General features: G+C 42.9%; 1 protein-coding gene across 3 annotated transcripts in view; it reads left to right on the top strand.

Annotated features, from left to right (window-relative positions):
* Positions 1 to 17,518, top strand: part of LOC123996870 (flavin-containing monooxygenase 5-like) — a 30,996-nt gene that overhangs the window by 10,926 nt on the left and 2,552 nt on the right. For all 3 annotated transcript variants that reach the window (XM_046300657.1, XM_046300656.1, XM_046300655.1), the window contains exons 2-9: positions 3,881 to 4,019; positions 5,325 to 5,513; positions 5,646 to 5,811; positions 6,050 to 6,192; positions 15,966 to 16,162; positions 16,246 to 16,381; positions 17,008 to 17,227; positions 17,378 to 17,450. In XM_046300657.1, coding sequence (XP_046156613.1) covers positions 3,888 to 4,019; positions 5,325 to 5,513; positions 5,646 to 5,811; positions 6,050 to 6,192; positions 15,966 to 16,162; positions 16,246 to 16,381; positions 17,008 to 17,227; positions 17,378 to 17,450 — 1,256 coding nt within the window. In that variant the 5' untranslated portion in view covers positions 3,881 to 3,887. The remainder of the gene's footprint in view (positions 1 to 3,880; positions 4,020 to 5,324; positions 5,514 to 5,645; positions 5,812 to 6,049; positions 6,193 to 15,965; positions 16,163 to 16,245; positions 16,382 to 17,007; positions 17,228 to 17,377; positions 17,451 to 17,518) is intronic.

The raw sequence follows: 17,518 nt of genomic DNA, 5'->3' as shown, positions 1-17,518 counted from the left end.
CGGCCCTAAGAAGTTTTAATGACTATTCATTTAGGTTCTCACTTGGTGAAGGCCATTGAATGCAACAACCATGTCTCTGTCACCAACAAACACAGTAACTCTACAATTCACTCAAAGTTAAGTAAGTACCCTTGGCTTGTGCGAGCCCGGAACAGCTCATATGAGCAGGAGCCGATCTCCTGTTTCTGTAGCGTGATGTACACATACAGGGCCTTACCCCCCCCCCCCCCCCCAATCTATCTATAGCTAAGTGCCAAGCAGAGGGTCCCATTTTTACTGTCTTTGGTATGACTCAGTCAAGGAATGAACTCTGAACCTTCCAATCTCAGGGTGGACACTCTAACCACAAGGCCACCGAGATCACTCGAAAGGTACACTGGTAAATATGCAAATAAGGCTTTGCGCCTTTCATAGAGAGTTCAAGGAAGAACCTTTTTAGAGGATTAAAGCAAAGATTCTGATAACTAACCCTGATAAATGGGTTCTTCATAGAAAAAAAGCCCTTTGAAGTATTCAGTAATATGTACTGAATTGCCCCTTACCGTCCCCTGCTCTCCCACTGCCTCAAGCCCTCAAGGAGTGGAGACCAGGCCAGGAGCTGTAAAAACGTTTAACTAGACCAAAGTTCACATCCACATAACTGCTGCTTCTCTCTGTAGATAGCATTTAGTTTGAGGTGTACATCCATTGATTAAAGGGGAAAATATATAGATTAATGTGAAGTTACAGTATAGACGGACTCAAACTCACAGTGCATTCGGAAAGTATTCAGACACCTTGACTTTACAGCCTTGTTCAAAAATGCAGATCCTCTCAAGCTCTGTCAGGTTGGATCGGGTTCAAGTCCGGGCTCTGGCTGGGCCATTCAGAGACTTGTCCCGATGCCACTCCTGCGTTGTCTTGGCTGTGTGCTTAGTGTCGTTGTCCTGTTGGAAGTAGAACCTTCCCCAGTCTGAGATCCTGAGCGCTCTGGAGCAGGTTTTCATCAAGGATCTCTCTGTACTTTGTTCTGATCATCTTTGCCTCGATCCTGACTATTTTTCCCATCCCTGCTGCTGAAAAACATCCCGACAGCATGATGCTGCCACCACCATGCCTCACCGTAGGGATGGTGCCATCCTCCAGATGTGACTCTTGGTATTCAGGCTAAAGAGTTCAATCATGGTTTCATCAGACCAGAGAATATTGTTTATCATGGTCTGAGATTCCTCTAGGGGCCTTTTGTAAACTCCAAGCAGGCTGTCATGTGCCTTTTACTGAGGAGTGACTTCCGTCTGGCCACTCTATCATAAAGGCCTGATTGGTGGAGTGCTGCATAGATGGTTGTCCTTCTGGAAGGTTCTCCCATCTCCACTGCAGAACTCTGGAGCTCTATCAGATTGACCATCGTGTTCTTGGTCACCTCCCTGATCGGGGCCCTTCTCCCCCGATTGCTCAGTTTGGCCGGGCGGACAGCTCTAGGAAGAGTCTTGGTGGTTCCAAATTCTTCCAATTAAGAATGATTAAGGCTACTGTGGAAACAGGATGCACCTGAGCTCAATTTCGAGTCTCATAGCAACGGGTCTAAAACTTATAGAAATGTGATATTTCAGCGAATGTATAAAAACCTGTTTTTGCTTTGTCATTCTGGGGTATAATGTGCAGATTGAGGGAAAAAAAAACAATTCAATCCATTTTAGAATAAGGCTAATGTAACAAAATGTAGAAAAAAGAGAAGGGGTCTGAATACATTCTGAATGCGCTGTAAATAGCTGTGAGTTGCTAAGCCAATCATTGATTGACAATGGTGTTTGGATTTATAATCCAATCTGTGAAGTTTCTAAAGAAATAGTGCTTTCAGAGAAATGCAAAACATGGTTAAAATAAAACAAATGGGGAAAAAAGCCTTGAATTCCCCATTTCACACCTCGGTCCACTCCACTGCCCCACCAGGGCCTATGGTCAAGGGGTCATAAACTTTGTTTCTTAGCTGGACATTTTTCGTGACCATCCTCCAGAAACCGTGCCATTCCCACTAACCAATCAGGCACTGATCTGGTCTGGCAATGACCCTCTCCTGCATGTGCAGGTTTCCTAGTGTCCAGAAGTGTAGTGCTGCTGGAGCGTGGGCTAGTGGTGCTCCCTCACTTTTTCGGAGCTGGTAAAACTATTTTTGGAAAATTAATTTTGATAAATTATATTTAATTGCCAATAAAATCCCATGCTGAATGGCAAACCAAATAAATATGTATAGCAGCCTAAAGGTAGGTAAGTGGCAGTGTCTTTTCTCTGACAGTGGCGAGATTTATGAAGAACTGTAGGCTATGTGTGTGTGTGTGTACTGCGGAGGCCCGTCAGGCTTGACAAGTTTGGCCAATAAGATTGTGGGGGAAAAATCTGCAGCTCGGCGGAGTGTGACGGGGTTTAAACAGATTAACTTTCTCACACCAGCGGTATCTATGCTCCAAATTCACTGCGTCTGCATTGATGTTAATAAAACTCCACGGACCCCCTCTTGCGCAGTGGAACCCAGAATGATATGTGACACCATTCTGCCAAAGACTCCAAAACCAGAGTGGCCACTGAAAAGCCCAAGGAGCCTGACCGCCTCTGGAAGTTGCTGTAGCCCTGCTTAGGATATTTGCAGCAAAGTTAGTCACCAACGCTCTGGATAACATCAAAACAACAACCAGCTCTGCTAGGGCAAGTAATGGTCAGAGTGGGGTGTTCTCTCATGTGTCTGGAAGTAGTTAGCAAGCTAGCCAATGTTGGCCAGTAAGCTTGGGTGTGGAAACAGAGCGAGAGGGGGGACTCAGGAGCACAAAGGAACAATGCGCTGAACCACAAACTGAACTGAATCCCTGATTGACGGACCTCCACATCTACAGACACATATGTTTGTGATATACTGAGATTTCTATGTAGACTTTTTATTTTATTTATTTTTTTACATGTCTTTGTTTTATTACTGCCGTTGAGGCCAGAACATTTGGATCAATCCTACTCATCGGCCAGAGTGTCCAGAGTGCGCGTTGAACTTTCCGAAAGCCACACGTTTTGAATTACGAACTGACAATCTGACAGCACAGTTGCAGTCACCAACGCTCTAGATAACATAACAGCCTAACCAGCTTTGCTAGGACGAGTAATATTCAGTGAGATGTTATGTCATTTGTGTCTGGAAGTAGCTAGCAAGTTAGCTTGGGTGCTTGACTTCTGTTCGTACAGAACGCTCTGCTCAACCCTTAGAGGTGGGCGCGGTGCTAAAGCTTAAGAGGGTGTGAACGATGCTGAATGATTGTAGAAGGCTCTTCAATATTAGTACCGAAACATTCAAAGGCCATTTTACAAAATAAAAAAAAGTTTACAAGTTTATCAACTATCAAACCAAAATGACTTTCCCATTGTTCCTCAACTGTAGTGTATGATATAGCATGTTGGAGCTCTGAATCTCTACTTTTATCCAATGTAAAAGACAGGTCCAAATGTTTCTATATAAGACCGGTTTGGAGCCGGTCGGTCACATATGCTTTGATTGAAACAAAATACAAGAAAGTCTAATAGTTTTTAATGCCATCTGCTCTAAATCACTCACGAAAGAGTAATTCAAGAATAGCTAAATGCATATTCCCATCTATGAAACTGATTGAGATCAAATGAATGGCATGCAGATGCAGTTTGGACATGAGTCATCATTCATGATAATGAATTTTTAAATGAAGTATGCCTAACTTGGTGTTTGAGGCTATTCAATAAGCTACATCTGTCGGTACAAACTTTGAGGAAATTATGACGTGATTTACACCACTGTCAGTCTTTCTCCAGGTGAGTGTGATATTGTAAATTAGTTGTAGTTATTCCAATGGTACAAACATTGCTCTCTCTCTCTCTCTCCCTGTAGTTCCATCATGGTGCGTACAGTAGCAGTGATTGGGGCAGGTCCCTCAGGTCTGACCAGCATCAAGAGCTGTTTGGATGAGGGTCTGGAGCCCACCTGCTTTGAGAGCAGTGAAGACATCGGAGGGCTGTGGAGGTTTAAGGTGAGTGGACTAGGTGAGGAACCTGATGCCTGATCAACACTAATCTACTCTGTGTGTGTGCATACGTACGTGTGTGTGTGTTGTGAGTGTACCTATATGGAGTTTTGGGATTGCCCACTACTGCTGGAGATTTCAATATCCAATATAAATGACACTGGCTCTGTTTCAATATCTAAAGTGTATGCATCATAGATTACCCAGGCTTTGTTCCAATATCTAATGCATTGGACACATTTAGAAGGGGTCTATTCACCTTATGATGCCCTGCTCACTTGACCTAGTTCCTGGGTTTCCACTAGTTATCACACCAACAAAGAAAACATGAATGAAAACAAATGTGCTTTCTGGTCATAATTTAAGTTTACGGTTAGGCTAAAGGTTAGCAGTGTGGTTAGTGTTACGGCGGTTAGGTTTAAAATACAATTTTTAGAAGAGAGATTGTAGAAATAGGCAGGGTTTATGACTTTGTCGTTGTGGTAACTAGTGATGACACGTTCCTGATCGAACGTTATTGTTCTACTTCCAGCCCATTCACAAACAAGCAAAACTTCATTAAATATTAATTAAATTGGTCGAAACTTGCACAGAATTTGAAAGATGTGTTTATTCTTTGTTTAGGAAAATTATTGAAAAAATGTGAAAGTTTGTTTTAACGTAATATAAGCACTCGGAAGCTGACGTTAGTTAGCATTCTGATAGAGAATGATTGACGGTGATAGCTAGTTAGCATATTAGACTGTATCAAATGGTCGTTATACTTAGAGGCTGTATCCTAAACAAAGATCAATGCTTGAATGGCAATGTTAGACACAGAATATCAATGAAGACTAAAACCGTGTTCAAAATGTTTTCTGTATAGATAACATTAAGATATTTGCAATATTTTGTCACAAAGCTAGCTAGCTAACACCGCCAGTCATTCTCTGAGAATACTAATGCTAAATAATGTCCGCTTCCGAGTGCTTATACTATGTGAAAACAAACTTTTATATTTTTTAAATAATTTTCCTCGACATAGAATTAACATTAATTAATAGTTTTGACAAAGGTAAATCATATTGTTTGTTAATGGGCCGTAAGGAGGATAACATTCGTAACCATTTGGATGCGCCCTTCAAATCAAACTTTGTCACATGCGCAGAATACAACAAGTGTTGACCTTACCGTGAACTGCTTACTTACAAGCCCTTAACCAACAGTGCAGTTCAAGAAGAGTTAAGAAAATATTTACCAAATAAACTTGCCAGGTGTTATAAGTTGTGTGTCTATTGGCGCATATCCTTAGTCGGTGTCCTTGTCCTTTAGGAGCATCCAGACCCAGGCAGGGCCAACATCTACCAGTCAGTCATAATCAACAGCTCCAAGGAAATGATGTCATACAGCGACTTCCCTCCACCAGCTCACCTGCCCAACAACATGCACCACTCCCAGCTGCTGATCTACCTACGACTTTACGCTGAGACCTTTGACCTCTTCAAGCACATCGTCTTCCAGGTCAGGGGGCATGAAGGAAGGAAGTTTATGTTTATTCAGTCACATCTTATGTTATGATCCCTTTCAATGGTAAATAGTGATTCATTTTGTGGTGTGTGCGTGCATGTCTGCCTGTCTACCTGTGTGTGTCAGACCACTGTGGTGAGTGTGCGACAGAGGCCAGACTTCCCAGTATCGGGCCAGTGGGAGGTGGAGACAGAGAGGACAGAAGGTCAGAGGGAGTCTCAGGTCTTTGATGCTGTGATGGTCTGCACCGGTCACTTTACACAACCACACCTGCCTCTCAAAGACTTCCCAGGTAACTGTCAACTCTCTGTCGCTATCATAGTCCCCGGTGACATTGTGTATTGTCCATTTTATATGCTACTATCACTGGAGATATATAGACTCACATCCTTCTTACATACATCATCATGTGTATATTCCAGTCATAGCCCTCACAACTTGTAATTTGAATAATATGCTCAATTATCATCATTAATCAATTACCATGATAGTGTATCATTATTTATAATTTGTTTTTCTTATCCACCCAGGTATAGAGGAGTTTGAGGGCAGGTACTTACATAGTTGGGAATATCGCAGTGCTGAGGGGCTGCAGGGGAAGAGGGTGGTGGTGGTCGGGATCGGGAATTCTGGAGGTGACATCGCTGTGGATGCCAGCAGAGTAGCGGAGCAGGTGAGTGGGAAATCATCTGATTCTTCTGGAAGTATTTCTCTGCAAAACTCCTAGCTATCATGAACAGGAAGAGACTAAGCAATCTTTAGCACCATTCGTTCTCGCTGTCAATAATTCTAATGGTAACCGTATCCACTGGCAAATTGGGAAAGAGTGAGGTGATTTGCCATCTGAGAGTCAACATCTTTATTGCAGCAGCTCTGTACGGAGCTATCATTGTTAAGTAACATAGTAAATGCAAAGCATTTAATATTTAAATTCATGCACTTCAAAATTAATTTTGTAACTTTGTCCCAGCAGCATTTAACTGCATGCACTCCCACATCATATGGGGACAATTTCATCGTAAAACATTTCCTGTGTTAAATAGTCTGTGAACAAATTTTAAAAACCAAGGTAAAGACAGTTTCAGGTTGGATGTTCGCCTTTTAGTTTTCCTTACGTCCACCAACAGCAGTTAGGGACCGTCAACATAGTGACAAATCAAATTTTTCTAATTTCAATAGCTATTTAACCATTACTCCTAAAACTTTAAAAACTGGTTCTAGCTAACCCGATGGCATAGACACACACTTATTTTTTGTTGATTTGCATCTCGCACTATTTCAAATGATTTATTTACATTTTTCATATGACCTACTGCACTCAAGGTTCAGAATGTCCATGGACTACCCTTCTATATTGCACACCCTTTAGTTTGTCCATTTATGTCACAACATTTTACTCTTTTTTTTTTTATGTACAATTTCAATAGCTCCTTGGTCATGTGACTTCAAACAAGGTTCAGAATGTCCACTCAGTGGGCCTTCACATTGCACACCCTTTAGTTTGTCAATTTTCATCTCACATTTTTACATTAATTTTTCTCCTCCTTGGTCATGTGACCTACTGACTTCAAACATGGTGCAGAATGTACCCTTCTATATAGGCCAAATTTGTAAGCTGTTTTCCTTATCACTATGATCTAGTAGTAATTTAGTTGTAGACGTAACTTCCTTTATGCCCCATTTTACACACACACACAGCTTAAATTATAGGCACTGAACCATTTACAGGACAATAATAAAAGTAGAATATAGGATCCAACCCTATCAGAGTGAATAAATGTAGAGCGTTTGTAGACTTTAAGAAAAAATGATGAAGTGACAGTTTCATCAGTACGTGCTTAAAGAAAGTCATATCACAAAGATGACAGTGCCCACCAAATCTATGACAATAGAGAATGAATTGTAAGCACCAAAGTGTGTTTGTCAAAAAAATATCTGAAAATGTCAGTTGTTGAACATGATACTTCTATTTGCAATTTATGATATATGCAGTTGAGGAATATTCCATGTACCAACACTACATGTAGGATGGACATAAGACATTCCCACGTACAGTATTTATTTATTTAACCTTTATTCAACCAGGTAATCAAATCAAATGTATTTATATAGCCCTTCGTACATCAGCTGATATCTCAAAGTGCTGTACAGAAACCCAGCCTAAAACCCCAAACAGCAAGCAATGCAGGTGTAGAAGCACGGTGGCTAGGAAAATCTCCCTAGAAAGGCCAAAACCTAGGAAGAAACCTAGAGCGGAACCAGGCTATGTGGGGTGGCCAGTCCTCTTCTGGCTGTGCCGGGTGGAGATTATAAGAGAACATGGCCAAGATGTTCAAATGTTCATAAATGACCAGCATGTTCGAATAATAAGAAGGCAGAACAGTTGAAACTGGAGCAGCAGCACAGCCAGGTGGACTGGGGACAGCAAGGAGTCATCATGTCAGGTAGTTCTGGGGCATGGTCCTAGGGCTCAGGTCCTCCGAGAGAGAGAGGGAGAGAAAGAAAGGAGGGGAGAGAATTAGAGAACGCACACTTAGATTCACACAGGACACCGAATAGGACAGGAGAAGTACTCCAGATATAACAAACTGACCCTAGCCCCCCAACTCAAACTACTGCAGCATAAATACTGGAGGCTGAGACAGGAGGGGTCAGGAGACACTGTGGCCCCATCCAAGGACACCCAGGGCCAAACAGGAAGGATATAAGTTGAGAACAAGTTCTCATTTACAACTGTGACCTGGCCAAGATGAAGCAAAGCAGTATGGCAAACAACAACACAGAGTTACACATAGAATAAACGTACAGTTAATAACACAATAGAAAACTCTATATACAGTGTGTGCAAATGAGGTAAGATTAGGGAGGTAAGGCAATAAATAGGCCGTAGTGGCGAAATAATTACAATTTCGCAAATAAACACTGGTGTGATAGATGTGCAGCAGATGAATGTGCAAGTAGAGCTACTGGGATGCAAAGGAGCAAAATAATATATTAATTAAATAACAATATGGGGATGAGGTAGTTGGATGGGCTATTTACAGATGGGCTATGTACAGGTGCAATTATCTGTAAGCTGCTCTAGCTGATGCTTAAAGATAGTGAGGGAGATATGAGTCTCCAGCTTCAGTGATTTTTGCAATTTGTTCCAGTCATTGGCAGCAGAGAACTGGAAGGAAAGGCAGCAGGAGGAATTGGTTTTGGGGGTGACCAGTGAAATATACCTGCTGGAGCAAGTGCTATGGGTGGGTGCTGCTATGGTGGCCAGTGAGCTGAGATAAGGCGGGGCTTTACTTAGCAAAGAATTATAGATGACCTGGAGCCAGTGGTTTTGGCGAGGAATATGAACCGAGGGCCTGCCAACAAGAGCATACAGGTTGCAGTGGTGGGTAGTATATGGGGCGTTGGTGACGAAATGGATGGCACTGTGATAGACTGCATCCAATTTGCTGAGTAGTTGGAGGCTATTTTGTAAATGACATCACCGAAGTCAAGGATCGGTAGGATAGTCAGTTTTACGAGGGTATGTTTGGATGCTTTGTTGCGCATCAGGAAGACTATTCTAGATTTAATTTTGGATTGGAGATGCTTGAGTCTGGAAGGAGAGTTTAGTCCAACCAGACACCTAGGTATTTGTAGTTGTCCACATATTCTAAGTCAGAACCGTCCAGAGTGGAGATGCTAGGCGGGCGGGCAGGTAGCGATCAGTTGAAGAGCATACATTTAGTTTTACTTGCATTTAAGAGCAGTTGGAGACCACGGAAGGAGAGTTGTAGGGTTAGTTAACATTGTCCAAATAAGGGCCAGAAGTATACAGAATGGTGTTGTCTGCGTAGAAGTGGATCAGAGAATCACCCGCCGCAAGAGCGACATCATTGATGTATACAGAGAAAAGAGTCAACCTGAGAATTGAACCCTGTGGCACCCCCATAGACTGCCAGAGGTCTGGACAACAGGCCCTCCGATTTGACACACTGAACTCTACCTGAGAAGTAGTTGGTGAACCAGGCGAGGCAGTCATTTGAGAATCCAAGGCTGTTGAGTCTGCTGATAAGTTCCTAACTTCCCTGAAAGGTTGCATATCGCAGGGGCTATGCAATGCTAATGCAGTACACCACAGGATGTTTTTGTGCTGGTCAAGGGCAGTCAGGTCTGGAGTAAACCAAGGGCTATATCTAAAATGTTTGAATGGGGCATGCTTATTTAAAAGATGGTGAGGAAAGCACTTTTAAAGAATAACCAGGCAACCTCTACTGTCGGAATGAGGTCAATATCTTTCCAGGATACCCGGGACAGATCGATTTAGAAAGGCCTGCTCGCTGAAGTGTTTTAGGGAGCGTTTGACTATGATGAGGGGTGGTCGTTTGACTGTGGACCCATTACGAATGCAGGCAATGAGGCAGTGATGGCTGAGATCCTGGTTGAAGACAGCAGAGGTGTATTTGGAGGGCAGATTGGTCAGGATGATATCTATGAGGGTGCCCGAGTTTACGGATTTGGGGTTGAACCTGGTAGGTTCCATGATAATTTGGGTGAGATTGAGGGCATCTAGCTTAGATTGTAGGACGGCCGGGGTGTTAAGCATATCCAAGTTTTGGTCCCCTAACATTACCAACTCTGAAGATAAATGGGGGGCAATTAATTCACAAATTGTGTCCAGGGTGCAGCTGGGGGCTGAGGGGGGTCTGTAACAAGCGGCAATCGTGAGAGACTTATTTCTGGAAAAGTGGATTTTTAGAAGTAGAAGCTTAAACTGTTTGGGCTCAGACCTGGATAGCATGATAGAACTCTGTAGTAGATTCCAACTCCACCCCCTTTGGCAGTTCTGTCTTGGTGGAAAATGTATTCACATACATAGAGGCATTTTTCAACTCTGATTTTACCTCTCAGAATCCAGAATGGATATGACAATGGTGCCAGCACAGGATGTAATACACCCTTACAACAATCTACGTTTTGTTCTTCTTGACTTGTTATCTGGTAAACTGCTACTATGTGTCAAGAAAAGAGCCCCAATTAGGGGTTAGTGTACTCTAGTAAAAAAGGGCTGGTTTAGATGAAAAACTATTGCCCTGTGTCCCTGTTCATAGGGGCATGAGAGACTCGTCACTGGGAGAATTGAGTTGGCACTTTATTGGCCAAAACACCCATAGACCCACAAGGTTGAGGTTACTCATGGACAGTAATTAGTAATACATTTTTTTTGCATTGATGCATTTTGTCTTCTAACTCTCCAATAATAGGATCCAAAGTGTTATGAAATATTTGTTCCCATAAATACAAAAGAGGATGTCTCTCCTCATACCTCTGGCACTTTAGTCAGTTCACCACAGAGCCAATCAGGAGAGAATACATACAGGTCAAGGGGTGTGTCTGTGCCTTTTGGATTACTCTCTTTACAGAGAACCCCTGTGGTTCAAGTCAAGAGCTACCCTTCCCCTTTCAGTCTGCTCTGCGCATGGCTGAAAGTGACAGAGCCAGCAGCCAAGATGGTTTTTCACAGTATGTCCTAAAAAGTTATTACACTTATGAATGTATGTCAAATGCTAATATGTATTAGATCCAGTACACTGGAATAACTAAGACCTGAATTTGAATGCAGCGTGTTTCTGATTCCCCCTCTTCCTGTCCAGCAAGGTCAACCAAAAACACTTGGCCTGATGGTTCATGCAGATACTGGGGAAGCAATATAGAAATGTTTTGATCACTTAAAATATTTTACTATTAAATGACCCATATCACAACCCTCATACCTCTTCACAAAAGTGTACCTAAATTAATTTTGGAAAAAGGATTTTACTTCCAAAAGACAGTTAGAAATAGTAGGCTGTGCATCAAATCATTATTTTCATCAGAAAAACCAACCCTCAAATGCACTATTGCATTTTGTACGTTGTCTGCAGGTGGCTTGTTGTGAATGCACTCAAATATCAAGTCATTATCAGGTTATGGAAACTGCGTTCTAATACTCAACTTAGAAGGATTAGTCTTAATGTGCAGTATATGAAAGTGGTGCTATGAAAATAATTATTTCACCTTATCAAGCTCACTCTGACTAACATCACTGCCTATTACTGTGATTAAAAAGAGCATATGAAACATTGTTTTTCATGAGGCCTGCCTGTGCTCCTTCCTTTAAGCACCTCTGTTCGAACACCTCTCCTGTCCTTGATCCATTCCACATACAGCCATTTGTGGGTCTTTTCAGTGTCCACATAAAAGATGGTTATTGCGAGGCTGGAACATTTGTTAACTTAAAAAAAAGAAGTTTAACGCCCATGTGAAATGAAGGCCTGCAAAGCTTACATATTTAAGTCTAATAGCATGAGATGAAAGTAGACAAGCATCAGTGTGCAATATGAAGGGATAGTCTGTAGACATTCTGAACCTTGTTTGAGGTCAGTAGGTCACATGACCAAGGAGCTATTGAAATTTTAGATTTGGAAAAATTTGTGTATAATCTTGTGAGATGAAAATGGACAAACTTAAGGGTGTGCAATATATAGAAGGGTAGTCAGTGGACATTCTGGACCTTGTTTGAGTCAAGTTCAAGCTATTGAAATTTGAATGTTTAAAAAAAAAAAGTTTACTTTGTTTACACTCCCTAACTAATTCAGCTAGGAATACAAAATGCTGCTCACATTTACACATGTTTATTAGCTTAGGAAAGTGAATTCATGTCCAAATCGTGAAAATAAGACCTGTGCAATGTTGTGCGCAATTTCTTCCAACATAATGACACTTATTTGGAGTCTGTTGCTCAAGTGGTTTGAAAGCTATTGAGGTTTGAAAGCGCGAATATCCATCGAATATCCAACTTGAAACTGTCTTTACCTCAGCCTGTTAGCTGAGGTATTCGACGAATATTCGCGCTTTCAAACCACTTGAGCCACAGACTCCAAATAAGTGTCATTATGTTGGAAAAATTACGCACAACATTGCACAGATTTTGGCATTAATTTGCTTTCCTAAGCTAACAGACACATATAATGGTACAGTACAACAGTGGTATGCAGAACGGCATCTCGAGGATGCACAACTCGCCAATCCATGTCATGGATGGATTATTGCAGCGGACGACAACACCGGGATCCACTCCTATCAGCTAAAAACAAGAAGCAGCATTTCCAGTGTGCATACAATCACCAACACTGGACAATTGAAGAGTTAAAAAACATTGCCTGGTCTGACGAATCCCGGTTCCTGTTGCATCACGCTGATGGCAGAGTCAGGATTTGGCGTAAACCGCATGAGTCGATGGACCCAGCCTGCCTGGAAATACAATTTTAAAGTTTAGTACGGATAGTCCTCCTACGTCTTTCCCTCTTTGTTCATTTTAACCCGGGATCGCTTACCTTGCTTGTCATGTACATTTAGAAACCTACTATGCATTATTTTCCCCCAATAGCCAGAAGGGGGAGACAAGGGAAGCATTTGAACAACAGTACCTTCAGAAAGTATCCATGCACGGATACTTATCCCACATTTTGGGGGTGTTACAGCCTAAATTCAAAATGGATTAAATATATGTTTTTTTTCTCACCAATCTACACACGATACCCCATAATGACAAAGGGAACCATGTTTACAATTTCTCTCTGCACATTTATTGAAATGTCTTTCTGGGTAAGTCTCTTAAGAGCTTTCCACACCTGGATTGTGTGACATTTGACCATTTATTATTTAAAACATTCTTCAAGCTCTGTCGAATTGATTGTTGATCATTACTAGACAACCATTTTCAGGTCTTGACATAGATTTTCAAGTAGATTTAAGTCAAAGCTCTAACTCTGAAATTTAGGAACCTTCAATGTTTTCTTGGTAAGCAACTCCAATGTATATTTGGCCTTGTGTTTTAAGTTATTGTTGTGCTGAAAGGTGAATTCATCTAGCAGGGTTGTGTGGAAAGCAGACCGAACTAGGTCTAGAATTTTGACTCTGCTTAGCTCCATTCAATTTCTGCTTTACCCTGAAACTCCCCAGTCCTTAACTATTACAAGCATACCCATAACATGATGCAGCCACCACTATGCTGAACATATGGAGAATGGTACTTAGTAATGTGTTGCATTGGACTTGCCCCAAACATAACACTTTGTATTCAGTACAAAAAGTGAATTGCTTTTCCACATTTCTTGCACTATTACTTTAGTGCCTTGTTGCAAACAGGATGCATGGTTTGAAATATTTTTTATTTTGTACTGGCTTCCTTTACATTCTGTCAATTAGGTTAGTATTGTGGAGTAACAATGTTGTTTTCTTCTATCACAGCCATTTAAAATTGAACTGTTTTAAAGTCACCATTGGACTCCTGGTGAAATCCCTGTGCGTTTTCTTTGCATTTTACATTTACAATTTAGTCATTTAGCAGACACTTATCCAGAGCGACTTACAGTTAGTGCACTCATCTTCAGATATCTAGGTGGGACAACAACATATCACAGGCATAGAAAGTAAATTTTTCCTCAATGTGGCTGTCAGTAGAGTCAGCGCTAGAAGGGGTCGAGGTGAGGAGGAGGATTATTTAACATACTTTTTGAAGAGGTAAGTTTCAGATGTTTTTGGAAGATGGTCAGGGACTCTGCTGTTCTAGCTTCAGGGGGAGGCTGGTTCCACCATTGGGGTGGGACTGGGATGAGCGGGAACTGCCCTCCCGTAGGGATGGGAGGGTCAATAGACTAGAGGTGGCAGAACGGAGTGCTCGGGTTGGGGTGTAGGGTTAGAGCAACCTTCCCCTCTTGCTGTTCCATAGGTGAGCTCCATGGTCTTGTAGTGGATGCAAGCTTCAACTGTAAGCCAGTGGAATGTGCAGAGGAGCTGAGTGACATGATAGAACATGAAGGTTGAAAACCAGGCGGCTGCTGCGTTCTGGATAAGTTACAGGGGTTTGATGGCACAAGCAGGGAGCCCAGCCAACAGCGAGTTGCAGTATTTCAGACTGAAGAGTACAAGTGTCTGGATTAGGACCTGTGCCGCTTCCTGTGTGAGGAAAGGTTGTACTCTATGGATAATGTAGAGAATGAACCTGCAGGAGCGGGTCGTTGCTTTTGATGTTTGCAGAGAACGACAGGGTCACGCCAAGATTCTTTGCACTATGGGAGGGTGACACTGTTTTCAACCATGATGGGGAGATCTTTGAGTAGGAAGGTCTTTGCTGGGAGGAAGAGCAGTTCAGTCTTGCTGAGCTTGAGGTGTTGGGCCGACATCATCCAAGTTGAGATATCTGCCAGGCATGGAGGTATGCGTGTTAACACCTGGGTGCCAGAAGGGGGGGAAGGAAAAAGTAGTTGAGTGTCATCCGCATAGCAATGATAGGAGATACCATGACCGAGCCGAGTGAGGATATGACAGAACTGAGTGACTTGGTGTGTAGAGAGAAGAGGAGAGGGCCTAGAACAGAGCCCTGGAGGACACAAGTAGTGAGTGTATGTGGTGCAGACGTAGATCCTCTCCACGTCACCTGGTAGGAGTGGCCTGCTAGGTAGGATGCAATCCAAGAGTGTGCAGAGCCTGAGAGGGTGGAGATGAGGATCTGATGATTCATGGTGTCAAAGGCAGCAGATCTAGGAGGATGAGAACAGAGGAGAGTCAGCTTTGGCAGTGCACAGAGCCTCTGACACAGAAGAACAGTCTTGGTTGAGTGAACCGTCTTGAAGCCTGACTGGTTAGGGTCAAGAACGTTGCGAGGCATTGGAAAACCTCTGGTCTTTGATTGAATCTGTGGTTGAAATTCACTGCTTGACTGGGGGACCTTACAATTATTTGTATGTGTGGGGTACAAAGATGAGTTAGTCATTCAAAAATCATGTTAAAACACTTATTGCACACACAATGAGTTCATGCAACTTTTTACTCCTGAACTTATTTAAGCTTGCCATAACAAAGGGATTGAATGCTTACTGACTCGAGACATTTCAGCTTTTTATTTAATTAGAATTTCCACTTTGACATTATGGGGTATTGTGTGTAGGCCAGTGACAACTCATCAATTGAATCCATTTTAAATTCAGGCTGTAACACAACAAAATGTGGAAAAAGTCGGGGGGTGTGAATACTTTCTGAAGGCACTGCACAGAAATTCATCAGTGGCAATTAACGCAACTGGGATGTTAGTCTATCTACTGAGGTCGTATTGACTTGATTGTTCTGTTGAAGTTTCTAGAAATGGTTTTATCTATGGAAGGAAATATATTTATTCCTAAATATTAAAATGGAAAACTATTGTGATTCCATGAGTAGAGATGGAGTCCTCCATCGTGGTCTTGAGAGGCAGATTTGGTTAGATTTATTTTATAACTTGAGATGGTGCTGAATCTGTCTATGATCTTCAAAGCGTTTGGGAGGTATTGAGATACTTTATCTAAACAATGTAAGATATCGTCGGTGTATAATGAAACTAGGCCACCTCTGACAAAGATCATTAACCCTTCCTCTCCTGGTCTACAGGTGTACCTCAGCACACGGAAGGGGGCATGGGTGGTCAGCAGGGTGGGGGCAGGGGGCTTGCCAGGTGACCTGGTGGGCACTTCACGATTGGACAAACTGCTGCAGAAGCTCTTCCCCTCCTGGATTACCTGGATGATGGAGAAGAATCTGAATCAGAGCTTTGACCACAGACTGTACGGCCTACAGCCAAAACACAGGTATGCTCTATACATATCTGGCTGGCTGGCTGGCTGGCTGGCTGGCTGGCTGGCTGGCTGGCTGACCGATCCATCTATTTCAGGTTCTTTGCCCAGATCCCGGTGGTGAATGATGACCTGCCTGGTAGAATCATCTCTGGTCGTGTTCTGATCAAACCTAACATCAGGGAGATCAGAGGCTCCAGTGTGGCATTTGAGGACGGCAGTGTTGTGGACAAGGTACACACACACACACACATGTAATGGATGTGAAACGGCTAGCTTAGTTAGCGGTGGTGCGCGATAAATAGCGTTTCAATCGGTGACGTCACTTGCTCTGAGACCTTGAAGTAGTAGTTCCCCTTGCTCTGCAAGAGCCGCGGCTTTTGTGGGGTGATGGGTAACGATGCTTCGTGGGTGTCAGTTGATGTGTGCAGAGGGTCCCTGGTTCGCGCCAGGGTATGGGCGAGGGGACAGTCTAAAGTTATACTGTTACATTGATGCTGTTGACCCGGATCACTGGTTGCTGCGGAAAAAGGATGAGGTCAAAAGGGGGGTGAGTGTAACGGATGTGAAACGGCTAGCTTAGTTAGCAGTGGTGTGCGCTAAATAGTGTTTCAATCGGTGACGACACTTGCTCTGAGACCTTGAAGTAGTAGTTCCCCTTGCTCTGCAAGAGCCGCGGCTTTTGTGGAGTGATGGGTAACGATGCTTCGTGGGTGACTGTTGTTAATGTGTGCAGAGGGTCCCTGGTTTGCGCCGGTGTATGGGCGAGGGGACGGTCTAAAGTTATACTGTTACACACACACACACTCACCTCCTCCCTTCTCACTTCCCCTCTACCCTACCTTACCTCACCTTCCTAGGTGGATGTTGTCGTGTTTGCCACCGGCTACAACTATGACTTTCCCTTCCTGCCTTCGGGTCTGCTAGCTAATAGCAGTCACCACCTGTCTCTGTACCGTAATGTGTTCCCCCCTGGGCTTGCCCGGCCCAGTCTGGCTGTAGTGGGCTTCGTCTGTAACCTGGGAGCCATCAACCCTCTGGCTGAGATGCAGGCCCGCTGGGCCACCCGGGTCTTTAAAGGTAAAAACTAACTCATTAACTCCCCTTTTCCTGAATTGTCCAGCTCTGTGTCTGAAGTTGTTGGCTTGACAAGTGTATTTGAATGCGAGTGATTGAAGCTTTGAGGTTGTTGTCATTATTAATGTGTGAATACATCATTTCTTGCTCCAGGGTTACTAACTCTGCCCTCTGAAGAAGCCATGCTGCAGGACATAAAGAGAGACACCAGCACCTTGCAAAACAGGTGGGACAACAACCATGCGTTATTACACTCCCATCATTATTTTGCTAATAGGTAACAAACTATTCACC

The sequence above is a fragment of the Oncorhynchus gorbuscha genome, linkage group LG15 (assembly GCF_021184085.1).
Source record: "Oncorhynchus gorbuscha isolate QuinsamMale2020 ecotype Even-year linkage group LG15, OgorEven_v1.0, whole genome shotgun sequence".
NCBI lineage: Eukaryota > Metazoa > Chordata > Actinopteri > Salmoniformes > Salmonidae > Oncorhynchus > Oncorhynchus gorbuscha.
This window is presented reverse-complemented; position numbering and strand designations above follow the sequence as displayed.